The sequence below is a fragment of the Pogonomyrmex barbatus genome, unplaced genomic scaffold, assembly GCF_055798465.1.
Source record: "Pogonomyrmex barbatus isolate J1 unplaced genomic scaffold, ASM5579846v1 scaffold15, whole genome shotgun sequence".
Taxonomy (NCBI): domain Eukaryota; kingdom Metazoa; phylum Arthropoda; class Insecta; order Hymenoptera; family Formicidae; genus Pogonomyrmex; species Pogonomyrmex barbatus.
The window spans coordinates 1,485,132-1,506,433 of NW_028297111.1; the positions used below are offsets into that span (position 1 = coordinate 1,485,132).

The following is a 21,302-nucleotide window of genomic DNA, read 5'->3' on the forward strand; positions in this document are numbered from 1 at the left end:
AAAGCAAATGGCGCTAGGAGCAATTATCGGTTGTCAAATAGTCTGCCACATGGGAATGTTCTAACTGGTCAGTGGACATAGTAAATAATTAGATAATTAGGTAATTAGATAATTAAATGGTGTGTTCTAATTAATTAGTGGGCATGGCAAATGATAATTAAATGATTAAATAAGACGTTTTAATTAGTTGTGTCCATGATTTTTCACATAAATATTTATCTGTGTCCATGATTATTCGAGTAATTGATCGAATTAGGAAAATCAGCGAGGAGAGAAAATAGAAAAAGATACAAGGCGAAGAAAATCAACAATATGATATATGGAAAGGAAAATGGTGGATAATTGAGATCTAAGGCCAGTATTTTTCTAAAAAAAAAAATGCAATCATGTGTAAGCTTGAGATTCGAACGATATCTTACCTGATTTTTTCCAAGTAAAATACTAGGGGACCGATCATCGAGTTTTATTTTAATCGTTTTCGGCATAATTATGTAATTTCGACTGAACGAAATAAGACAGAAGTGGTTAATAAGGATAATGATGGCAAAAAGAACATGAACGTGCAAGTTCGTATTTTGAAGATTAGTCGAGTGAAAAGTAAATGACGTCAAAAAAAAGAGGTCTTTCTCTACGGAGAGACTTCCTAAAGACTGTCGGGATGACAATTTTGAAGAGGAAGAGGGCAGTATGATTGATCCGCTCGTCGTTGTCTCCTATATAGAGAAAAAAAGATTACTCCATATTAATGCGTCGTCACGTCTGTGAAGCTTACCTCATCTTCTAAAAAATGAATTTTTTGTTAGAGTTCTGAATGCACCCCTAAAAGTTTTCTTTCATAAAATTAAAAATAGTTCTGGTGGATTAAATGAAAAAAATCATTGATACATTTTCAGGATGCCAACTTCACAAAATACAGTAATAAAAATTATAACTCTTTTAATTTTGATTTCAGCGCTTAGAATGTTAAGAACTTTTCTTAGAACTCCTGAGGTGCTACTCAGAACTCTCAACAAACCTGTCGAAATGTTTCAAAAATTTTCAACAGAAAGTAAAAAACTTTCCAATTCGAAAAATGCAGAAAAATCTCTCAATTTTAATTCTATCTTTAATAACTATTATTAAAATTATTGAGGCTATCTAGGATTACCAGAACTGTTGGAACTTTAAAAAATTTTCCACTCTTCGGGTGATAGAAATTTTTCGATTCACGATACGAAAAAACTGACGAAAATCCCAGAAATATTTATCGAGTTTTTCGATACCAATTTTTTATTAGGTTTTAAGGTAAAAAAAAAAGTTATGGATTGCGGCGTGTATTAATAATACGGCTTTGTTTTTAAGTTAAAAATTTTTGAAATTTCGAAAAATTGGATAATTACTCCAGCGAATCCGATTCGTATCAGAGGTTCGGCAACATTTTTTTCTTTATATGTGTTTTCTCCTTCTTAGAAGTGAAGTGGTACGAGGTTAGCTTGATCCGTCATACTTAAAAAAACTTCAAGAGTGATAAAAACTTATGAAAAATATACAATTTATAAATATACAATTTTTTACCATTTTAATCCAAAACAATGCAAAAAATTGCAAAATTGTTCAAAACTGTTCAAAACAGAATGTGACAAAAGATTATTTGAATTCAGTTGGGACATAAATTAATATTTATTATAAATAAAACATAATATAAATCAATGAGAAAATATGAAAAATGAAATTATAAGTGTAACAAAAGCGTGTAGAAAGAAATATTAAAAAAATTTTTTTTCTAATTGCTCTATATTCTGGGATAGAAATCTGTTTGAAATTAATTAATTAACATATGATTTTTATTTTAAGTAGTGTCACTGAATTTTAAAATGATAAATCAACAAAAACGAAAGTCAACACGCGGCTAGATGGTAATGCGAAAGCTTAATAACAATAATTGACAAGAAATAAACATCGTTTGGTTAACGCATTATTTTTTTTTTTTTTTTTTTTATTCAAGTTTCAATGAAGCTGCATCTGTGGTATCACAACAATGCCCTTGCAAGTACAAGATGCCTCAAGAGTCCACGTTGTGAATAAAGGGAACTCTTTGATGCTTATAATGCATCGCATATAAAAATGGATGAGAATACGCCAATCGTAAGAAGAAAGTTTTAGATTGGCGAATGTGGATTATACATTTTGGTCCTTTGCCCATCGCTCCCGTCTGTTGCCACACGCTTTTATACAAATCTAATCTCGCAAAATAGTCGAGTTAAATACAAATGCGAATGTACAACAAACATCGCATCGAATTATGTATCGCATCGCATCGCATTGCATTATTTCTAAGGCCGCCGGCGTTGCAGCTGCACCTCCGGGCACTTCCATTCTCCGAATTAAAAAAAAGTTCTCTCAAAATAATTTCCAACAAAATCACATAGCAGCCTAATAAATATACCTTAAAATGTCTAACAGCGTTATCGCCTACCGTTACGATATATAAAACCTCGGGAAGAAAAAAAGATGGAAGAAAAGAGGTAGAGGAGGAGAGGGAAAGATAAGAGAAATATCTATTATGTGCTCCAAATGTGAGCTAATTTAAATGTAAATTAATTATAATAAAGGAAGAAAAAGGGGAAAGAATGGAGCAAGAAAATAACGCGATTAAATGATTTGTTAAACCCGTAAGTAAATAATTAGGTACATGTCATGGAAGAGAGATCGCGTAAATTGCGCTGTTGATAATCATAAGTTAAACAAGTGTCTACAATGCAATTTAAAATACATATACATATACATATACATACATACATATATATATATATATATATATATATATATATATATATAAACACATATACACATACGTGTATGTACGTATATATGGTGAAGCTAAAGTTAAGCGATAAACTTTTAGAGAATATAAATAGCGAATATTTTTTATTGATTCGCAGATTTCTGTAAGAGACATACTGCCAGCAATTGCTCAAATAAAAATTTGTTATTTACAACTCTAAATGACAATCTTTCTATCTTTTTTATTACTGTAGAATTATCTCGTGAAATTATATATGTGAACATACTTATTAAATTTTTCAACATATTTGCAGAAAATATGCAAAATTTGCAAATATCAACATATTTTTTGTTCTTCACTTTTTCTATTTTTTACCTTTAGATCTTTCAGATGAGCTCTTGGATGTTCGTATGTCTTTCTTGTTTATCTCATTATTTAAAATTTTAAATATTATTTTCTATTTTCATGATACTATTTAAATTTACAATTCCAATAATTACATAAGTTTATTTGATTTATGTCAAAACAAATAGCTCTCATCTATTATGATTTCACTTGTGCTTTGTATATGAAATTTATTCTTTTGCGATTATCGATAGAAAAGTTAGCTTCGCCCTATACACGCTCTGAAAATTAAAAGATATGCTAACGAGATAATGAGAATCCTTTCTATTAGCGTCGCTGATATATCTTTTACAGGATGTATTTTGTATACCCACGTGTTAAAGGCTGACGCGTACATTTGTGTAAAATCTGCGTACATTCGTTACAAAACATAGAGTAAAATCAAAAATTAAAATAAGATGAATACCATAATGAGAGAAAGGAGTCTAATTCAAATATTCGGGAAACGAAGTAGCTGTGCCAAGAATAATGAGAACATTTTCGCGAATGGTTCATTCTTCTCAGCGCGATCGCATCGTGCAACGCCTATAATGTCCATTTACACTATTACTATTCAACAATTTAAAATACTTATGATACACACAACCTTGAATAATCTCAACAGCTGCTGGCCTTAGCCCGAATTAACTTACGCATACATCATAAATACAAAAGTAATTTTTCGCTATTGCTATGTTTCGCACACGTTCATTTTAACATTCTTGATTGATTTTTTAATTGGTGCTGCAAAATCCTCGCGTGTCCCACTTATTTTTTTCCATCACTGCTGTGGAAAAGTCCTCCATCCACCCTTTTTTCGTACTGATACAATGTAAAATATGTAAATTAAATTACGCGTGCTATAGAATATTTACAATGTGCGAATATGTACAAAGTGTTTTGTTATCAACAATACAATCGGGAAAGAGTGATTTAATGCGAAAAAGTAAGTTAAAAGAATAGAAAAAAATTTATCTATTTTGACTCTTTGACTGAAAAAAACCGAAAATCGGAAAATTAATAATATTTATTATTTATTATATATTTATGTATAAATCGTTTAATGTTATCAAATATAAATAGCAAATAAAATCAACTATTATATTTTTTAATATTTAAAAATATTTGAAACATCGTTAAACAAATTATTTGTAAAATATTACAATTGAATTATGAATTCAATGGAGGAAAAATGTCGAGGAAAAACCATTATTAATTTTCCAATTTTAAAATTCTCTTTTCAAAAATAAAACAAAATATAAGAAATAATATTGTATTATTTACAAGGAAATTACTCGTTTCACAATTATACCACAAATAACGTATATACAATATACTTTTCGAAATTCAGGACAAAAGAGAAAAAATATCCCGTTATATAACGTAAGATAAGTAAAATTAAATATATTGAATTGAAATTTCTTCTATATTCTCGTTTACAAATTTAATAATTTCAAAAATGCACAAATGAAATAAGAAATGTCACGTATGTTAAATAAATTCTTCTCATTACTTTTTGGCACATGTATGAGCCTAATCGCGTATTCTAGCTATATTTATTTGTTCCTTTGCAATGTGGGATTCACGAGAATATCGCAGTATAGATTTATAATAGTTTATAATAGGATTAAATTACTTTTCAACTGATCAAAGTCTCATTTACCGCAGCATCTTGTATAAAATATACATTCGCGCGGTTCTTGATGCAATTTCATTGCCATCTGTTGCATCGTCTTACCGTATTATATCTCGCAATAAAAAAATAATATTCAGTCAATCAGTTGAGATTAATACTCGTGCTTAATAAAAAGAAAGAGCTTTTTAGCGGATATTCAAAGATAAGTAATTAAGCACGATAGTGCCAAAGCTAAACCGAGTTAAAAAGTGGATGATGGTGATCATTATTACACGATATAATTATTCATCAATCACAATAAGTCAACAATTTTACTGCATATTTCTTTTTAACATAACTTTTATTAAATTTCGTTTTATCGAATATACTTTCTTCTTCTTACCTTCTTAGATAAATAATTATTATTTGAGACTATTTTCTTAATAATATATGATTATCAATTTTACATTTTACATTTTACTATTTCTGTCTATGTGAAAATTGATCATTTCCTAAACGTTACGATTCAACAATTTAAAGTAATCTTTGTATTACATATAATTATATTAAATCAAAATATTCTGAAGATTTTTTTATAAAGATTTAAAGCTTTCTCAATTTTATCGATCGTAGAACATCAATCCATCATCTATCTATTTCGAATCGGCTTAACTCTGTAATAATTTTACAAGCTCTTCCTTTCTATGTGTAAAATTACATTTTTTACAAAAATTTCATATCATGTCAACAATCAAATTTACGTTTCAGTCGAGAGTGAGAGAGGCTATTCGACATCACGTGAATTCACAAAGCTGACAAAGGCACCTAAAAGCGCCGACAACATGCTTTCAACGCGAATTAAGACGGATAGAAGTATGTAGATGCGAATAAACGAGCATAAAGGCATATAACGAGTGCCTAATTATTACAAAAAAAAAAACTAAAATCTTAATCCTTTCATTTCTATTCGAAATTAATAGTTATTTCACGTATCACACACGCTAAAACGCATGCCTACAATGAGAAAAGAAGGGCGTCGAAGCTGCATTATGTGTTATATATGCGGTCATATCTCACGTTCATACAATGTAATAATAATAAATTATTAAGCCAGTCGTCGCCAAAATTCGCATAAAAGATGCTATATATTTGTGTGTTGTGTGTGTGTGTGTATGTGTGTGTGTTGTGTGTGTGTGTGTGTGTGTGTGTGTGTGTGTGTGTGTGTGTGTATTATGTGTGTATGTACGTTTGCATGTATATTACGTATGAATATTCGTATGAAATATAATAAATTAGCGTTTAAATAATATTCCAAAGGAGATGCAGGAAGGGAGAGGAGAAAGAAGAAAAAAGACCGTAACAAAAGACGTATAAAACAGAGAAAGGGAGAGAATGGGCAAGAAAAAGAGGAGGATAAGGTATCAATAATTTAATAATTAAGTATGTAAATCTCGCCATCGCGTGTCAGGGATTTAAGTAGCATCGGTTAAACAATCGCTTATCTACTAAAATCAAACGCGTAGAATACTGATACATAAAAAAACACGTATATAAAAAGCCTCGGCCTTATCATTGTCGAAACAAACTCATGGCGCTTACTCGCAAAGTAACTATATTCGAAAAAAAAAAGATCTTAAAAGAGAGTTAAAACAGAAGACAAGACAAGAAGAGGGCAGCGTTGATTGATCAAATATACCCAAACAACGTCACTGACAATGATAATAATAATACTAAGAATAATATTAATTAATAATAATTAATAATAATAGCAATACTCAGATCGTAATGATTATAAAAAATATTCTCTAATTCCTCATTTAGTAGAGAGCTCAAACCTAGTCTATGCTTTAGTGATGATGTAAATAATTATTTAATTAATAATAATAATAATAATAATAATAATAATAATAATAATAATAATAATAATTGCTAGATTCGAATATGTGTATACATGAAATGTGTATATATAAGATTAATGATCAAAACTCTACAAACATGCCAATCACGATCGAGAAGAGTACTTAGCAAAATAACCGTTTTCATCCGTTAATATCCGCGAACAATATTCGTGTTTCCTCTTTTATTATACAAAGTGTAGTATTATACAATCGACTGATGCATTCGAGAATCAATGCGAGAGATTAGTCCGTCAATGTCGCGTCTATCTCTGGAACCAGGCAAACTCGCATGTCTATTCCGAAATTTGAAAGGATAGAACTGGTGTCAGCCGAGAACCTGGATAAAATAATACTATATGATAATACTAAATTCGCGTGTTATTCTCTCGCGAAACGTTGGACGGACGCTAGATTTACCACGCGATGCATAGTGATCTCTTATGGGCACAAACCGGCGAAAGAAATTCCCAAATATTTGGAAATCAAAATATACATTTGTAACATCTGACCGCTAGTAATTCCATTTGTAAATGTAGATATTTTTCTTTTCTTCCTCTCGAGTTTCAGTAATTTACCGAGCATCACACACACACACACACACACACACACACACACACACACACACACACACACACACAGACACACAACCATTATATATAGACTTTATTATAATTTATCTAATCGATTTTCTCAAAATCATCAAGTTTAACAAAAATGTATCAGACAAAAATTTTACGGCTTCAAGGGGAAAAGAAAATGACCTCGACAAGATGTCCTTAAGATCAAGTCAAGATTATCTAAAATTTTTTAAATTGAACCCTCCATTTTTTACATATTCTTATAGCTGACTTCAAGACTTTTTCAAAATACTATAATGTTATTTTTTATTAAATATTTTCCAAATTACGAGGCTTCAAAATTACAGTATGCCGCCAGCATTTGCATTACCCAAGGTGTCAGACTCATGGCTAAAATCTTTGGAATATTGTTCACAATCATGACATTGACAACTTACAGGTTAATTTATTCAGTCGACCAAGTTACAAACCTTCAAACTGTTTTTGAAAAACAGTTGGTGACCTTTTCTTTCCCCTTTGAAACCATAAAATTTTTGTCTGAAACATTTTTGTCTTAAACTTGAAGATTTTAAAAAAATCGACTGGATAAATTAAAATGATCCATCCTGTATATATAATGCTCAGTACATACACCACTTTTATTTTGGAGTATAAGCTGTAATTATAGTTCCATAAGTGTTTTATCGTATCAATTTAGCGTCAATAGATGTATGGATTTCTCTTTCTCATAATATTTACAGTATAAATGAGTGTAAAGCTCTCAAGCTTTTCACATCAAGTTATGCTACGGCACGTTTTTAAACGATTTGTAAGTGCCTCGTAGAAAAGGTAGAAAAAATGGATGCTATGGGCAGCTTTGATTAACGCGACGATATACTAAAACTACATGCTAATTTGTTTCATCTATTTCGACCCACTGCGCCATTACAAGTATTCCATACGCGTATTCCGTTTGAAGGAGAACACTGAATACGTATCAAAATGGAAGGATGGCCATTTAACGTGTACGAGACAGAAGCTTCGTGTCGCTGCACTTATTTTGTACGTCTCAGTCGTCAATTCATCACAATGCGACGCGACGATTTAATGATACTACTGTCATTTATATGTGCATATGTACATGCATATAGATCCCAAATTTTTCATGATAACTTTTTTTAATGATAGACTCCTCTTTTGAGATAAAATTCTAAAATACGAAAATGCCAAGGCTATGTTTTTTAAATAAAAACTGTTTGAAGGCAGTCAATCAAATTGTCTAAAACTCAATGTGTTATACTAAATCATATAACTGTCAAAGTTGTAACATAAAATTGTATTACAATTGAATGGTGATTTTTTTCACTATTATGTGCAATGCATGTTTGATCACGCAAATTTTAAACAATTTGTATCCATGTCTACTAATGTAAATTAACTTCAACCTTTAATTTTTTTTATTTCTTTTTTTAATTCTAAAAATTAGAAAAAGATAAAAAGTAAATAAGATTATAATTAATCTATATTAGTAGAAATGGATATTGATCAGTCAACTTTACAAACCTTTCTTAACTTTAAAAATTACTATAATTTTAAAAAAACTAAATAATCTATTCTGTCATTAAGATTTTTACCTCAAAATGAATTTGGATGAAGTAATCTGTCAATTAAGCCTGAGATCGCAGGTATGTACGCACGCACGCGTGCATGCACACACATACACGCGCGCGCATATACACATACATATGATTGTATACATACATATGAATGTTGTATACATATATTTATATACATATGTTGGCAGCGAAGTTTGAAAATTTGTTTGACCTTAACAATGAGTGTGTTCTCGTACAATTCGTACAATAATATAATCAAATCGCTAAAGTTGTTATATAAAGGCGTCATACCTTACTTTCAATGCGTTAATAACAAATTTCTGAGATCATTTCGAGAGGAAAATCCTAATATAAAATGTCGAGGCTAATTCAAATAAGAAGGATCTAAAGTTGATTGATTACAGTATCTGAAATTCGTTCGCTCAAACAAGATACATTGCATAATAGTAAATATGTTTTCAAATATCAAGTTTATTTTCGAAATTAATGTAATTCTATATATCGTCGTTGCAATTATTTCTTATTTCTATTCTTTTGTGCTTAGGCTATTAGTTAATTATGAAAATAATAACATAATAAAAAATGTGGAGGAAATGCGATATACATCGAACTTTCACAGCTGTCACATTTAATATATCAAAAATGGATAACAATGTAGTAAAAATGTACGAATTAATCACAACTTATAAATAATTTTTTGTATTTATTTTATAGTTATCATTTTCTATTATGCTATTATTATTTTCATAATTAATTAGTAGCCCACGTATAAAAGAATAAAAATAAGAAATAATTACAATAATATCGCATGCAGAATTACATCAATTTAAAAAATAATTTAAAAAGAATAGAAAATACCTTTACTATTATACAATGTAGCATAACTAAATGCGTGAATATCGGACAATTTAATTAATTAACTTAAAATCCTTCTCATTTAAAAACTATTGCAATCTTGACATTTTAATATTAGAATTTTCATCTCAAAATGGTCTGAGGAATCTATCACTAACGGGTGTTACGGTAAGTCTGGGATATCTTATATGATATTAAATATAATATATTATATATTTTTTATATATTGTTGCAATCGAGCGATAATCCGCTCGATCATTATTCCTTGTACGTATAGTAATGGACAGAATAGTTGCACTTTAAATTATGATGGATTTCGGAATGCATTAAATGTCCAATCAAAATAAAATTTAAAAAATTAATACATAAGATGGTTTATATTCCATAATTAGAAATTTATCCATATCATGTTTTACATGTTATGTTACAAAAGTTTCATTATGCATAAGTTTAATTGTTTTTTCAAATATAGTCACAAAAGATAACATTTTTTTAAATATTTTTTATTAATATTTAAAATAATTTTAAAATATTTTTGAACTAAAAAGCCAACTTATATTAGCAACATGAAATTTTTGTTTTAAATTTATAACGTTTAATATGCACAATATCATTGTTTAACATTAAACAAAACATAAATTGTACGAAAATATTCATTGTTAAGAACGATTTTTATAAAATATTTAGGAAAATTCCAAACTTTCTTCTCTCAACATATGTATATAGAGAATATCTCCCGACATTAACCCCGTTCTTTCATTTTGAAAGTTAAAAAAGAAAAAAAGAAAAATATAAGGAAATCTCATAATAATAATAATTCGTTTTTCAACATCTATCTAATTAAATATTAAATAGATAGATATATAAATCAAATTTTTAAAATTTCATTGTTTAAATTTTGCACTTATCATCTAAATTATCCGGATATTTTAATAGAAAGAAAACAGAACAGTCAATTCGTAATCAAAAGAACAGTGTTTCTAACGGGAAAATTATTTGTTCATAAGATTCCTTTTTTAACGATTAATGCTAAGATACTCCGCAGGCTGCTGCAAGTTATTTTCGAAATTTTTACGAAAATCTTCCAAGGGTCTCCGCAATAAAAGAAGGAAGACTGGAAGGGTATAAAAATAAATAAACAAGTTTTTATGATTTTAGAAAAAAGAAAGATGATTTTAGAAAAAAGAAAGAGAAATATATGTGTGTATACAGAGAAAGACAGGGAAAAGAATAAAAGATAAAAAGAAAAATAATAAAGAAAAATAAGAGCGTGTGAGGAACCTAGGGGAGAATAGAATAAGAATGCTAAATTTTTGTGTACGTGCTTAACTATCCTACGTACGTAGACTAAATCTATTTTTGGCAATGTTGATTAGGTATACGACACGTTAAATATTACGATACCATGAATAGATGCACTGGCCATAGTATTATGCGCTATGTAAGATCGCTTAACACCCGTTCCTTGACGCTAACTGTACAATTCTGGAGAAACGGCGGAGACCCTGGCCCACGCTTTTATTATTTCACTACGCGCACGGACTGGGATAAAAAAATTGAAAGAGAGAGAGAGAGAGAGAGAGAGAGAGAGAGAGAGAGAAAGTGTGTGTGTGTGTGTGTGTGTGTGTGTGTGTGTGTGTGTGTGTGTGTGTGTGATTAAAACCTACGGTGTCCTGAAAAATATGATAGAGATGTAATTTTCAATTGTTTAATCATAGCCTCTGTATATTGCGTGCAATTATTTCCGTTTACTTGATTGAGACTCCTGCTGATTTACTGCAATTATCTATAGAAGAATTATAATATTACAAGTAAAAAGACACAATGAAAATTTTTACACAATACAGTAAAATAGAAATATTTTTCAATAAAATAATGTTCGCAATCAATAAGATAGATTTGTAATATATATATTAAATATATATTAAATATATATTAAAAATTATATTAATATATATTAATATATATTAAAAATTTTCTTTAATAATCAATAAATAACATATTATATAATATATCTAGAACTGAATTGTGGTTTTATTTTTAATTAAACACACAAAAAATTTAGTAACAAATTTCATGATTAAATAATATAATTGAATAATATATTATGATAGTTCTAAATAATTTATTTATCTTTTTTAAATAATAGTTCAAGATTTAGTTAAATTGAAATAAATATATAATTAAATATATTAAATTCTGATTTTTTAATTACATATATTTTTAATTACACATATTTTAATTATATATATTTCGTTCATTCAATTATATTATTTAATAATGTTATTAAATATTTCATAATATTTCACACATTTTAAATATATTTTTAATAACTCATATATTAAAAATATTTCATTGGCATTATATAACATATCATACATAATATATTATGATAATTAAAAATATTCTGTCAAAATTTATATTAAATATTAGTATTTGGGAACCATTAATAAATTTCTTTCTTCTAGTGATACAATCCATTTCCAAGTATATGATTATTTATTAATTATCGAAACAAAAGGAAAGTTTTTAATATATTTAAATCTGTTTTATTAATTGCAAACGTTATTTTATCAAAAAATATTTCTACTGTAATGTATTTTGCAAGCATTTTTTAGAATGTGTTTTCTTATTTTTGACATTATTAACTCAAGATTGCAGAGTAAGCCAGGAGTCTTAACGATTAAATCAAATTTTTATCCAAATTCCGTCTATTTAAAAAAAATGGATAAATTTACACTTATAAATGACATGTAAATGTGTATATAGGAGGTAGATATAGGACCTTATTAAATTTCTGTTACTCTATTAAAGCGAAGCCTCTCCCATTCTGATTTTAAAATGATCAGCAGCAGCAGTGGAGCCGTAAAATTTATTTTTAAGATATCCGGCATATGAATATATATTATCTAAGTATTACTTTCTTAAGTTCTTGTTTCTCGTTCATTGTCGAGAAAGATAGAAGAAGAAGAGAGAGCGCGCAACTGAGTATCCGTGATAACGATGACGACAATGATGGTATATATATCATGTCGTGTTTCTTATTGCTTCCAGAATCTTAGCTTAGATAATTGCGTGCGAGTACGGTCCGAGATTAAGTACAAGTTTTTTCCGAGAGGATGGAAATTTAGAAATATTAATTTTCGCGCACAATTTCAGCAGTCTCGTAATACGATAGCATCTACAGATCTCTAATTTAAGGCTCCGCGAGTGCCACTTCTAAGCAACGGAGATGAGAGGAGGCACGTCATATTGTGACAATTAATTGCTAACATTCTGCTTTTTATTCAGGCCCCAAAGTATCCCTTATTGCGCCAATCTTTTTATAATATCTCTTATTGTCAATCGCTCAAATTTTTCGTCATTCGACGAACTTATTAAAATGTTGCGTATGAAATGTGGAATTTTTCACTGAATTTCTAATCCTCTACTGTAAAATAGACAATATTTGATTGTAATTCCTAACAAAAGAAATTCATTCATATAACATAAATTTGTATTGTAAACAAATATATCAGAATTAAAAAATATAAATTATCTTCCTGAGTTTTTATTTTATTAAATTATATTTGATAATATTAAATTATATATATATATATATATATATTTAATTAGAATAAGATTCAGTTAATTATATACATAATATATAATTAATATATGCACATATATACGCACACGCACGCACACTATGCACACTGTGTGTGTGTGTGTATGTGCATATATACATATATGTATACATATATTAATTATAATATTAGTATTTTAATATATTTTTTATTAATTTCACATTTATCAACTTATTTTATGTTTATTAATTTTTTATATTTTAAGACTGATTTCTTTCAATTTCAAAATATTGAATTTTAAATATATTTAAATATACATAATTTTTCTAAACTGATATAAATTTTATTAGTTTTATTTAAAACTTATATCAATATGTAAAAAATTATTTTTTCTTTTTCAAAATTTACTCATATAAATATATGAACATATATTTATCTTTCTAATCAATAATTTTATAGTTCTATTATAGTTCTATTTAATCTTTCTTATTTAAATTAATATATGATTCATCAGCACAAGTACAATAAATTCTAATTAGGATTAATAAAAATTTTTTTATAACATTTAATACAAAATTTTAATTTAATTATATTAAATAAGAAATAATTGTTAATTTATTTTTTACCCTGATATTTTTTAAGTTAATATGATAAAGTTAAAATATAATTATTAACAATATAATTAGATATTGTTCCTTTTTTTATAAGATCATGTTTACCAAATTTTACTTGTAAAAATTTAAAAATTTTGCTTGTACCATTTGATGCTGCGGAAAAACTACTTTTATTTTCATTCCATTATCTAAATTTTATATGAAATGAAAAATTCAACATTCATCGCACAACATATAAAAGTTTTTGAAAGGACGTTAAAATTTAGAGCGTAACACAATCGAATGTCAAAAGCCATAACGACGTTGCAGGTACACCGTTAGAGAAGCTGTCGCTGTCGTCATCACCATAAGACGACCGATTAAAAGATACGTACAATATGAAACAAGACAATGACAACAACGACACGGACCTCCAAACGGCACCACGATATCCGCGACATGTCTATGTACAACAGGCGAGCACATATAAAATTTTGTATAAAAATATTTTCTCGTGTGTGTGTGTGTGTGTGTGTGTGTGTGTGTGTGTTTTTATCTCTATACATGTACTTTACGTACATATATTTGTATTCTGTGTGTATATGTATGTGTTTACATCTTGAATAATTAATACTGAGTAATTAATATCATCTCGTTCCATCGTGCGCGCTACGTTATAACGCAAACCAGATAACTTTCCACGTAACGCCGTTGCAATCTCCGTACAAACGACTTCTTGGGGAAAAATGCTGAGAGTTTGAAGAGATGTTAAAAATCCATCCAGGATGAACGTCACCAAACGGATTATACCGTTTAAAAAGCATACCTAGACGCCTCAGCACGGCGATTTTTCAGTGTGTCTCCTCCGAGAGTGAAGTCGCCACCAGATTGAGGGGAACATCGGAAACGTTTTCCTCGTCACCTTCGTCCGCTTCCTCATCCATGGACAAGCGTCGTTGCGCTTCCTCGGCTTTCACATGTTGCTATAAATTCATTATGTTATAAGTTATGTTATAAGTTCAAACTGTATTTACTAAGAATAAGTTTAGCAAAAAAAGAGATAAATTACGAAGATAAAGTTTTATTAAAGATGAAAAATATTCAATAAATTTTTTTTAATCAACTTACCAGATATGTTAATATGAAAATACTTCTTGGATAATTGAATGTATAAATGTGATTAACTTACATGAATCATGTAACTAGATAAAGGTATTGGGTAAGTAGCTGGCGGAGGCGGATGACCACTAGGTATGTGTGTAGGCGTTAACGCTGCCATCATCAACTGAGGATGAATTTGTCGTCGAAGAGCCTCCAACATATCAGCACTCTCGGCATCCATTTGTTCTCTTGTTGATTGAGATGCTAAGACTGTGTCTCCTTTTTCTAAAAATGTTATAAAACCCGTTATTTTCATTCTTTTATTATATAAGAGATCGTCATTTTTCAAGAAAATTATTGTGATTTCTTAATAATTTCGTAATAATGATATTTAAATCATGCAAAGCTATTTGAATCATAAATGATTACAACAAAAATAAGAATATTATTGAAATTGATATATATTCATATAATGTATGTAAGTTAAACGATGGAATAAAAACGGCATATCTTTTCAGAATTAATACAGCACTTTTGATGAAATTATGTGGTATTATTGTTCAATGTAATTTTTTATGGAAATAAATATACTTTTTCTTTAAAAAAAAATATCATAAATATATGTTTAAATTAAAATTGAATCTAATGAAACTATGAAAAGTCTACAGATCCGTAATCCGTAAAAATCTAAAATTTGTTAAATTAAAATACAAACATTTTCTTTTCTGCAATATTGAGTAAGAAATTAATTACAAGTTAAATAATTCAATATATACATATATCTTTCGATGCACTTATTGAAAAAAGAAATATATATATTCCGTTTGCTAAATGTTTAATTGCTAACTTCTCTTACTTCTGTGCCTTGTTGGTTTCTCGCCTTTGGGTCTACGTCTGCGTGTATGTATAGTATCCCTTCGCATAGTAACCGGACGATTAACGCCATGCAGTTTGTAATACAATCCACAAGCATTGCATACCATCTCGCCCTTCATATTTCTTCTCCAAATAGTTGTCGTCATGGTGCCACAATTTGTACAAGACATATCAACCTTTTTCGCTACGTTGCCACTTTGATGATCAAATTGTTGCTTTTGATCCTCCACCTGAAACAATCAATCAATGATTGTTACAAAAAAACCAATAATAATAATATTGTAAATGAGTAAAAAATAAATTGTTTAGAGAGAAATTACCTTATTTTTTATTTTGCTTGACCACGTGGTAAAATCATGCGCTTGCTCCTCATTGTTATGTTCATATTGATAATTCGCAAAAATATCTGGACTCGTTGGAGCCTTACTAGGATAACTCTGTTTTCTGCGACCTTTTGTCGTCGCCATCATCTCCTTACGACCGACACTAGCAGGGCTAGATGGGTTACTGTCTATCGAAGCACTCTGTACAGACTGCATATAATATTTTACTTATTAAATTTTTTCAAAATTTTTTATTTATAAATTTAGATTTATTAAAAATATTTCATATTTTTTGTTTTACTTTATTTTACTTTATATTAGTTAATTGTGGTATATAACAACCATATTATAATATAAAAAAAATAAATCGTTTCGAAATAAAATCGATTTTATAATTTCAATCATTATTTCAATTATTCAATAATTATTTTGTAATTATTATAGTTATTAAAAATACAAATAATTTCATATATTTTCTAAAATTTATATCTCAGTAATGTTTGATTCCGTGTGTTGATTTTTAAAAATAAATCAAGTAATTCAGACAAAAATACATTTTATTTCACTGAACAAAGAATCGAGAAAAAGATACCTTTCGTTCGCAAGTTACTTTACAAAAGAACACAAATAAAACCAAATGCACGATCTACCTGTTATCAGGACAAAGAAACGATATTATGAGAAGAGACAAATATATAACAAGGGATCTTGGTTCATTGAAGTTTATCAAAATGATATATTACCAAATATCTAAAGATTGAAAATATTATTACAAAAGAATCGGAATTAAATTATTCATAAATATAAAAAAATTGTTTACTATTTTTTTGTTCTTAATATCAATGTAATTATTATGAAAATAATGTAATTGTTTTGAAATTCATTATAAACTTATAATTTATGAAAAAGATTAAGAAAAAATAGTTATATTTTAATTATAAAGACTTTATACAATTATTCATAAGACATATAAAAAGAATAATAAAGAAAAATATTTTTTAACATTTGCCTCATAATTAATATAAAATAGGTTTTTCTATATATTTTATATCTTGATATCCGTTAACAAAAAGCGAACTCCCAAAAAATCTCGATTATCCATGATTTACGGAATTCTACCTGGAATATGTTCTGAATAGGCTTAAAAGAATTTCACGATCGGCCGATGGGCCGACCGATGGCTTAACTTGATGACCTGAGTTTTTCCCGCCACTATACCTGCGAACATTTTCTTTCTATTTACTAGTCGTACAGATGTTCGCATTTGACGAGACATTTTCAAAAAATGTTTTGTCGATTTAGAATGAAGCAGGACAAGCCAGTACCGCATGAAAGAATCACAGAAATGATTCAGAAAAACGCAAACGTAGCAAATTCGCAGAATCATCTTTTTCTCTTTTCCTTTATCTATTTTTCTCTACGTATACTTATATTTTTATAAAAATATTGACTTCATGCTTGGGACTCACTCACCTTATTTTCTAAAGTTCCTACATTGGTACGATTACCGAGTACAGGAAATTCGGCCAGCGTATGCTCAGTAGTTGTTCCTTGGGTATCTCTATAAAATCTAATTTGCGGAGATATCTTATCCGACTCAATAGCCGTAATACCAATCTGTCTATTGTTTATTAAAGAACGCAACAAATTGGTTGCTTCGCCGGTGTATCCATTGTTCAACTTATCACCATTTGTTCGCGTAATTTCCAAGTTTCTATTGCTGTGTTAATAAAATATAAATGAACAAATTATGTATTTAACTGTGTAAATTTAATATTTTATCGATTGAAAATATTTGATAATTTATAATATTTATCATCATCTTAATTTATAATTTCTGTAAATAACAATTTTTATGTAAAATAATTATTAACTATACTTGATACAATTCTATCTCTAAATTTAATAACTCAGTATTGATTAAATTTGAAACATCTTATTAATCAAAACTAAAATATAACAAATATAAACAAATATAAAATATAACAAATATAAACTTATTAATATAAAAATAATAATGATAGTATCTATTTTATAAATAAAAACAAGTGAATTAAATTGTTATTAATTTAAAATATTCAAATAACTTGTTATTTTATGCAATAATATGAGAAACTATATTTATGCATAATATAATATATTATGTGTATAATTTGTATAACAATTCTTTCATTATTAAATACCCAAGGCTTAAATACACACATATTCTGTTTATCTTATCTGTGAGCCATTAATACAGTACATTTGTATAATTTAGCTACTGACCAAATAACAAGTAAAATATTTGCCAAACAAATAAATTTGTCTTACTTGGCTAAAGCCTGCCATAACTTTGTCGTTTCTTGATCAATGTTAGTATCAGAGCAGTTACTTTCTGGAGTATCCATTCTATTAACTGGACTACAATTCGCTGTGTTGGATTCAGAGCCATCATAATTGCTGTCTACTCTGCTCCTCTTACTAACAGTCATATCGTAACCATTTTCCTCGCCTTCAATCTCCTGTTCGTCGCGATCCTCAATCTCTAATCGTTCAGGGTCGGAACTGTTAGAACTGTCATCGTCATCAATTGGCTCACACTTAATATTATCATGTTCTTGCATATTGCTGTTCGGCAACTCTAGATGATGCGTTTGAGTTTGAGGTATTATGTTTTGATTAATGCTGGCCGGCTCGGAGTTAGGCTTCTCGTTGAACAAGATTCTATTCAACTCGAAGAACGATTGCAGGGGACTCTTGCCCGCTACTTTGGCAGTGGAGAAAGACTCTTTCTAAAAGTACAAAGTAAAATATATATATATACATACATATATATGTGCATATATATATATTTTAATATATATATATATATATATATATATATATATATATATTATATATATAAAACATATAAATTTCCTCTTTTCTGAACATAGATTCAATCTAATAAAATAGCATTAGTTGATTTGTCATTAAATCATAAGTCAAATCATAATTATAAATCAAACAATTCAAGTCTAATACCTGCTCGTCATGAGACGACAGTTGCTTGGTATAATCCAGGTACTGTTTAAGTAAGAGGTCAGATTTTTGTGACTCTTCACGAAAATCATGCAACATGTTTAACTTGTATACACATTGCTGACAGATAATCGGTGGTAAGGGATCATCATCTTTTACCTGTCAAGAATACATTAACAAACCAGATGATAAAAGCAATATTTACATTTTGAAAGAATATATTAATCCTCAAACTAGACATTTACATATTTGATGTTTGAACTATTCAGAATTTTTAACCTACAAAACTTAACATTTAGAAAATTTATTATCTTAGAGAAGAGATTTTCCTTTTCCTTTTTAAATGTTTCAATCATATTGTAACTCAATTAACACTTGAAAAAACATGCATAAATTTTTCGAGATTTTTATTCAAAGTTTTGAATTTTCATCCTAACATGTAATATAATTGTAAAATTATCATCAAACATCAGTTATCATATGTTTAGAGCACCAAAAGGACAATCCAATTTAAGGATTAATTGTAATGCCTTCAAAATTAATCTCTAATAATTTTTACTTCAAAGATAAAGCTAAAAACAAGTAATAAAACAAATTATGTTATTACAGAGATATCTTTACAATAAAGATTCATTAACGTTTAAGCTAAAGTTTTAATAAGAAATCAATTTAATATAATTTTATTAACATTTACAAAACATGGCGAAAATCCGATAACAATTTTTAAAACAATGTTTTATCAAATAAAACATCGAGTGGGAAATGTTTCCGGCATACAAGATCTTCTAATCTAATTCTTACATAAGAATTTCCAATAAGAAAACGATTAATTTTCTTATATAGTTTGACAATAAAAAAGTGTGCAAATACAATATAGATCGTGCCGTCTCTTAATGCCGTCGGCAATTGACGAATGGACGCTTCGAGTAAATTAAAGGAACACTTAGAAGCGCGGATAACGCAAGGTGTGACAACGGAATTCGCGTGTGAAACATGATAACAGGCCACCCAAATAAGGAGCCACAGTCTCCCCCTCTCTCTTTCTCTCTCTCTCTCCGACCCGCGTGGCCGTAATTCCACTTGCCACGCTTATGTGGAGCTTATCACTGCCATTTTAAATGCCGTTGCTGTTCGTCGGCTTATCTCGCGGACACATCTCTTGCCAAACTTTCTCTCATGGCACGCGCACATATACACTCGCGCTATGACGCGTCGCCCGATCGCCCGAACGCGAGTGCGAGCGCAAATGTAGAAGTGTGCGCGCTAGAAAGAGACGGCGAATAGGAGCGACTCCAAGTCTCGCGGTAGAGCGCGCGCGAGAATGTCTCTAAAGCCGAGCGAGCGAGCGAGCGAGCGAGCGAGCGAGCGAGAGGAAGGGAGAGAGCAAGAAAGTACGGCGATGATGAGAACAACGCAGACGGAGAGACGCATACAGGATTGTCTTAGAAACCACCACAGATGGTTGCGTCCAATAAAATGGGAATAATCGCGAATCGCGACGCACTCACCGTGATTGACAGGCATGTCGATATCTTTTCAGCAATATTTTGCTGGCCCCCCTCCTTGAATATGGAAAACTTGACACCGTCCCGGGATAAACAAAGGCGACACAGATCGTAGAATTTCTGCGGTACATCGAACATAATTGCGAGCTCCGGCTTGCCTGAGGCCCACTTAAAGCGCGAGTCATCAAGAGGTATGCTCTAACAGTGGCCGATGTGCGATCTTTCTCCACTGCCACTGTTCGCGTTTAGCGATGAGAATGGGCTTACACAGATCACTTATCACAGTCACCGCCGCGGCTCATTGTCAGCGGCACAGTACACGCACCACCATCAATTGCGTGACACGTAAGAAGGCAAACCATACGGAACGTGTAGCACATCAGTCATAGAATCCTAGATAACCAGACAGACGCGACCGATGTCCTGATTGGACAGCAATCATTTATAATATAGTGGACGATACTATAAAAGACTGACCGCGGCTACGATCAATGTAACACTATAAATGCTTCGAAGCGTTTGATTGTCCAATCAAAACAAAGAATTTTACTAATGCACCAATCAAAAAATGCTTCAAAGCATTTGTAAGCTTTTAACCGTACCCTACGTTTATACAGCGACGTTAATTCGATTTAGCAACAACGTAGTG

General features: G+C 29.6%; 1 protein-coding gene across 3 annotated transcripts; it reads right to left on the bottom strand.

Moving 5' to 3' along the window:
* Positions 1 to 1,941: 1,941 nt before the first annotated feature.
* LOC105425454 (uncharacterized) lies at positions 1,942 to 20,994 on the bottom strand. Of its 3 annotated transcripts, XM_089073343.1 has the most exons (9): positions 20,657 to 20,994; positions 19,152 to 19,307; positions 18,459 to 18,919; positions 17,622 to 17,868; positions 16,146 to 16,358; positions 15,806 to 16,055; positions 15,038 to 15,234; positions 14,675 to 14,831; positions 1,942 to 14,597 (listed from the first exon to the last, which is right to left on the bottom strand). In XM_089073343.1, exons 1-8 carry the CDS (start codon positions 20,789 to 20,791, stop codon positions 14,700 to 14,702), a joined length of 1,791 nt encoding a protein of 596 aa, XP_088929469.1. In that variant the 5' UTR covers positions 20,792 to 20,994; the 3' UTR covers positions 1,942 to 14,597; positions 14,675 to 14,699. The 3 variants fall into 3 exon arrangements, with proteins under 3 accessions (XP_088929469.1, XP_011634536.1, XP_088929470.1); XM_011636234.3 differs by having other exon boundaries at positions 1,942 to 14,831; XM_089073344.1 differs by lacking the exon at positions 20,657 to 20,994 and adding an exon at positions 20,019 to 20,432 and having other exon boundaries at positions 1,942 to 14,831.
* Positions 20,995 to 21,302: the final 308 nt, after the last annotated feature.

Coding starts and splice junctions, on each gene's coding strand:
- LOC105425454 (XM_089073343.1), bottom strand. CDS start 20,791: ATGTTCGATGTACCGCAGAAATTCTACGATCTGTGTCGCCTTTGTTTA. Junction 18,920..19,151: donor TGTCGTCTCATGACGAGCAG/GTATTAGACTTG, acceptor TTGTACTTTTAG/AAAGAGTCTTTCTCCACTGC. Junction 17,869..18,458: donor TTATGGCAGGCTTTAGCCAA/GTAAGACAAATT, acceptor TTATTAACACAG/CAATAGAAACTTGGAAATTA.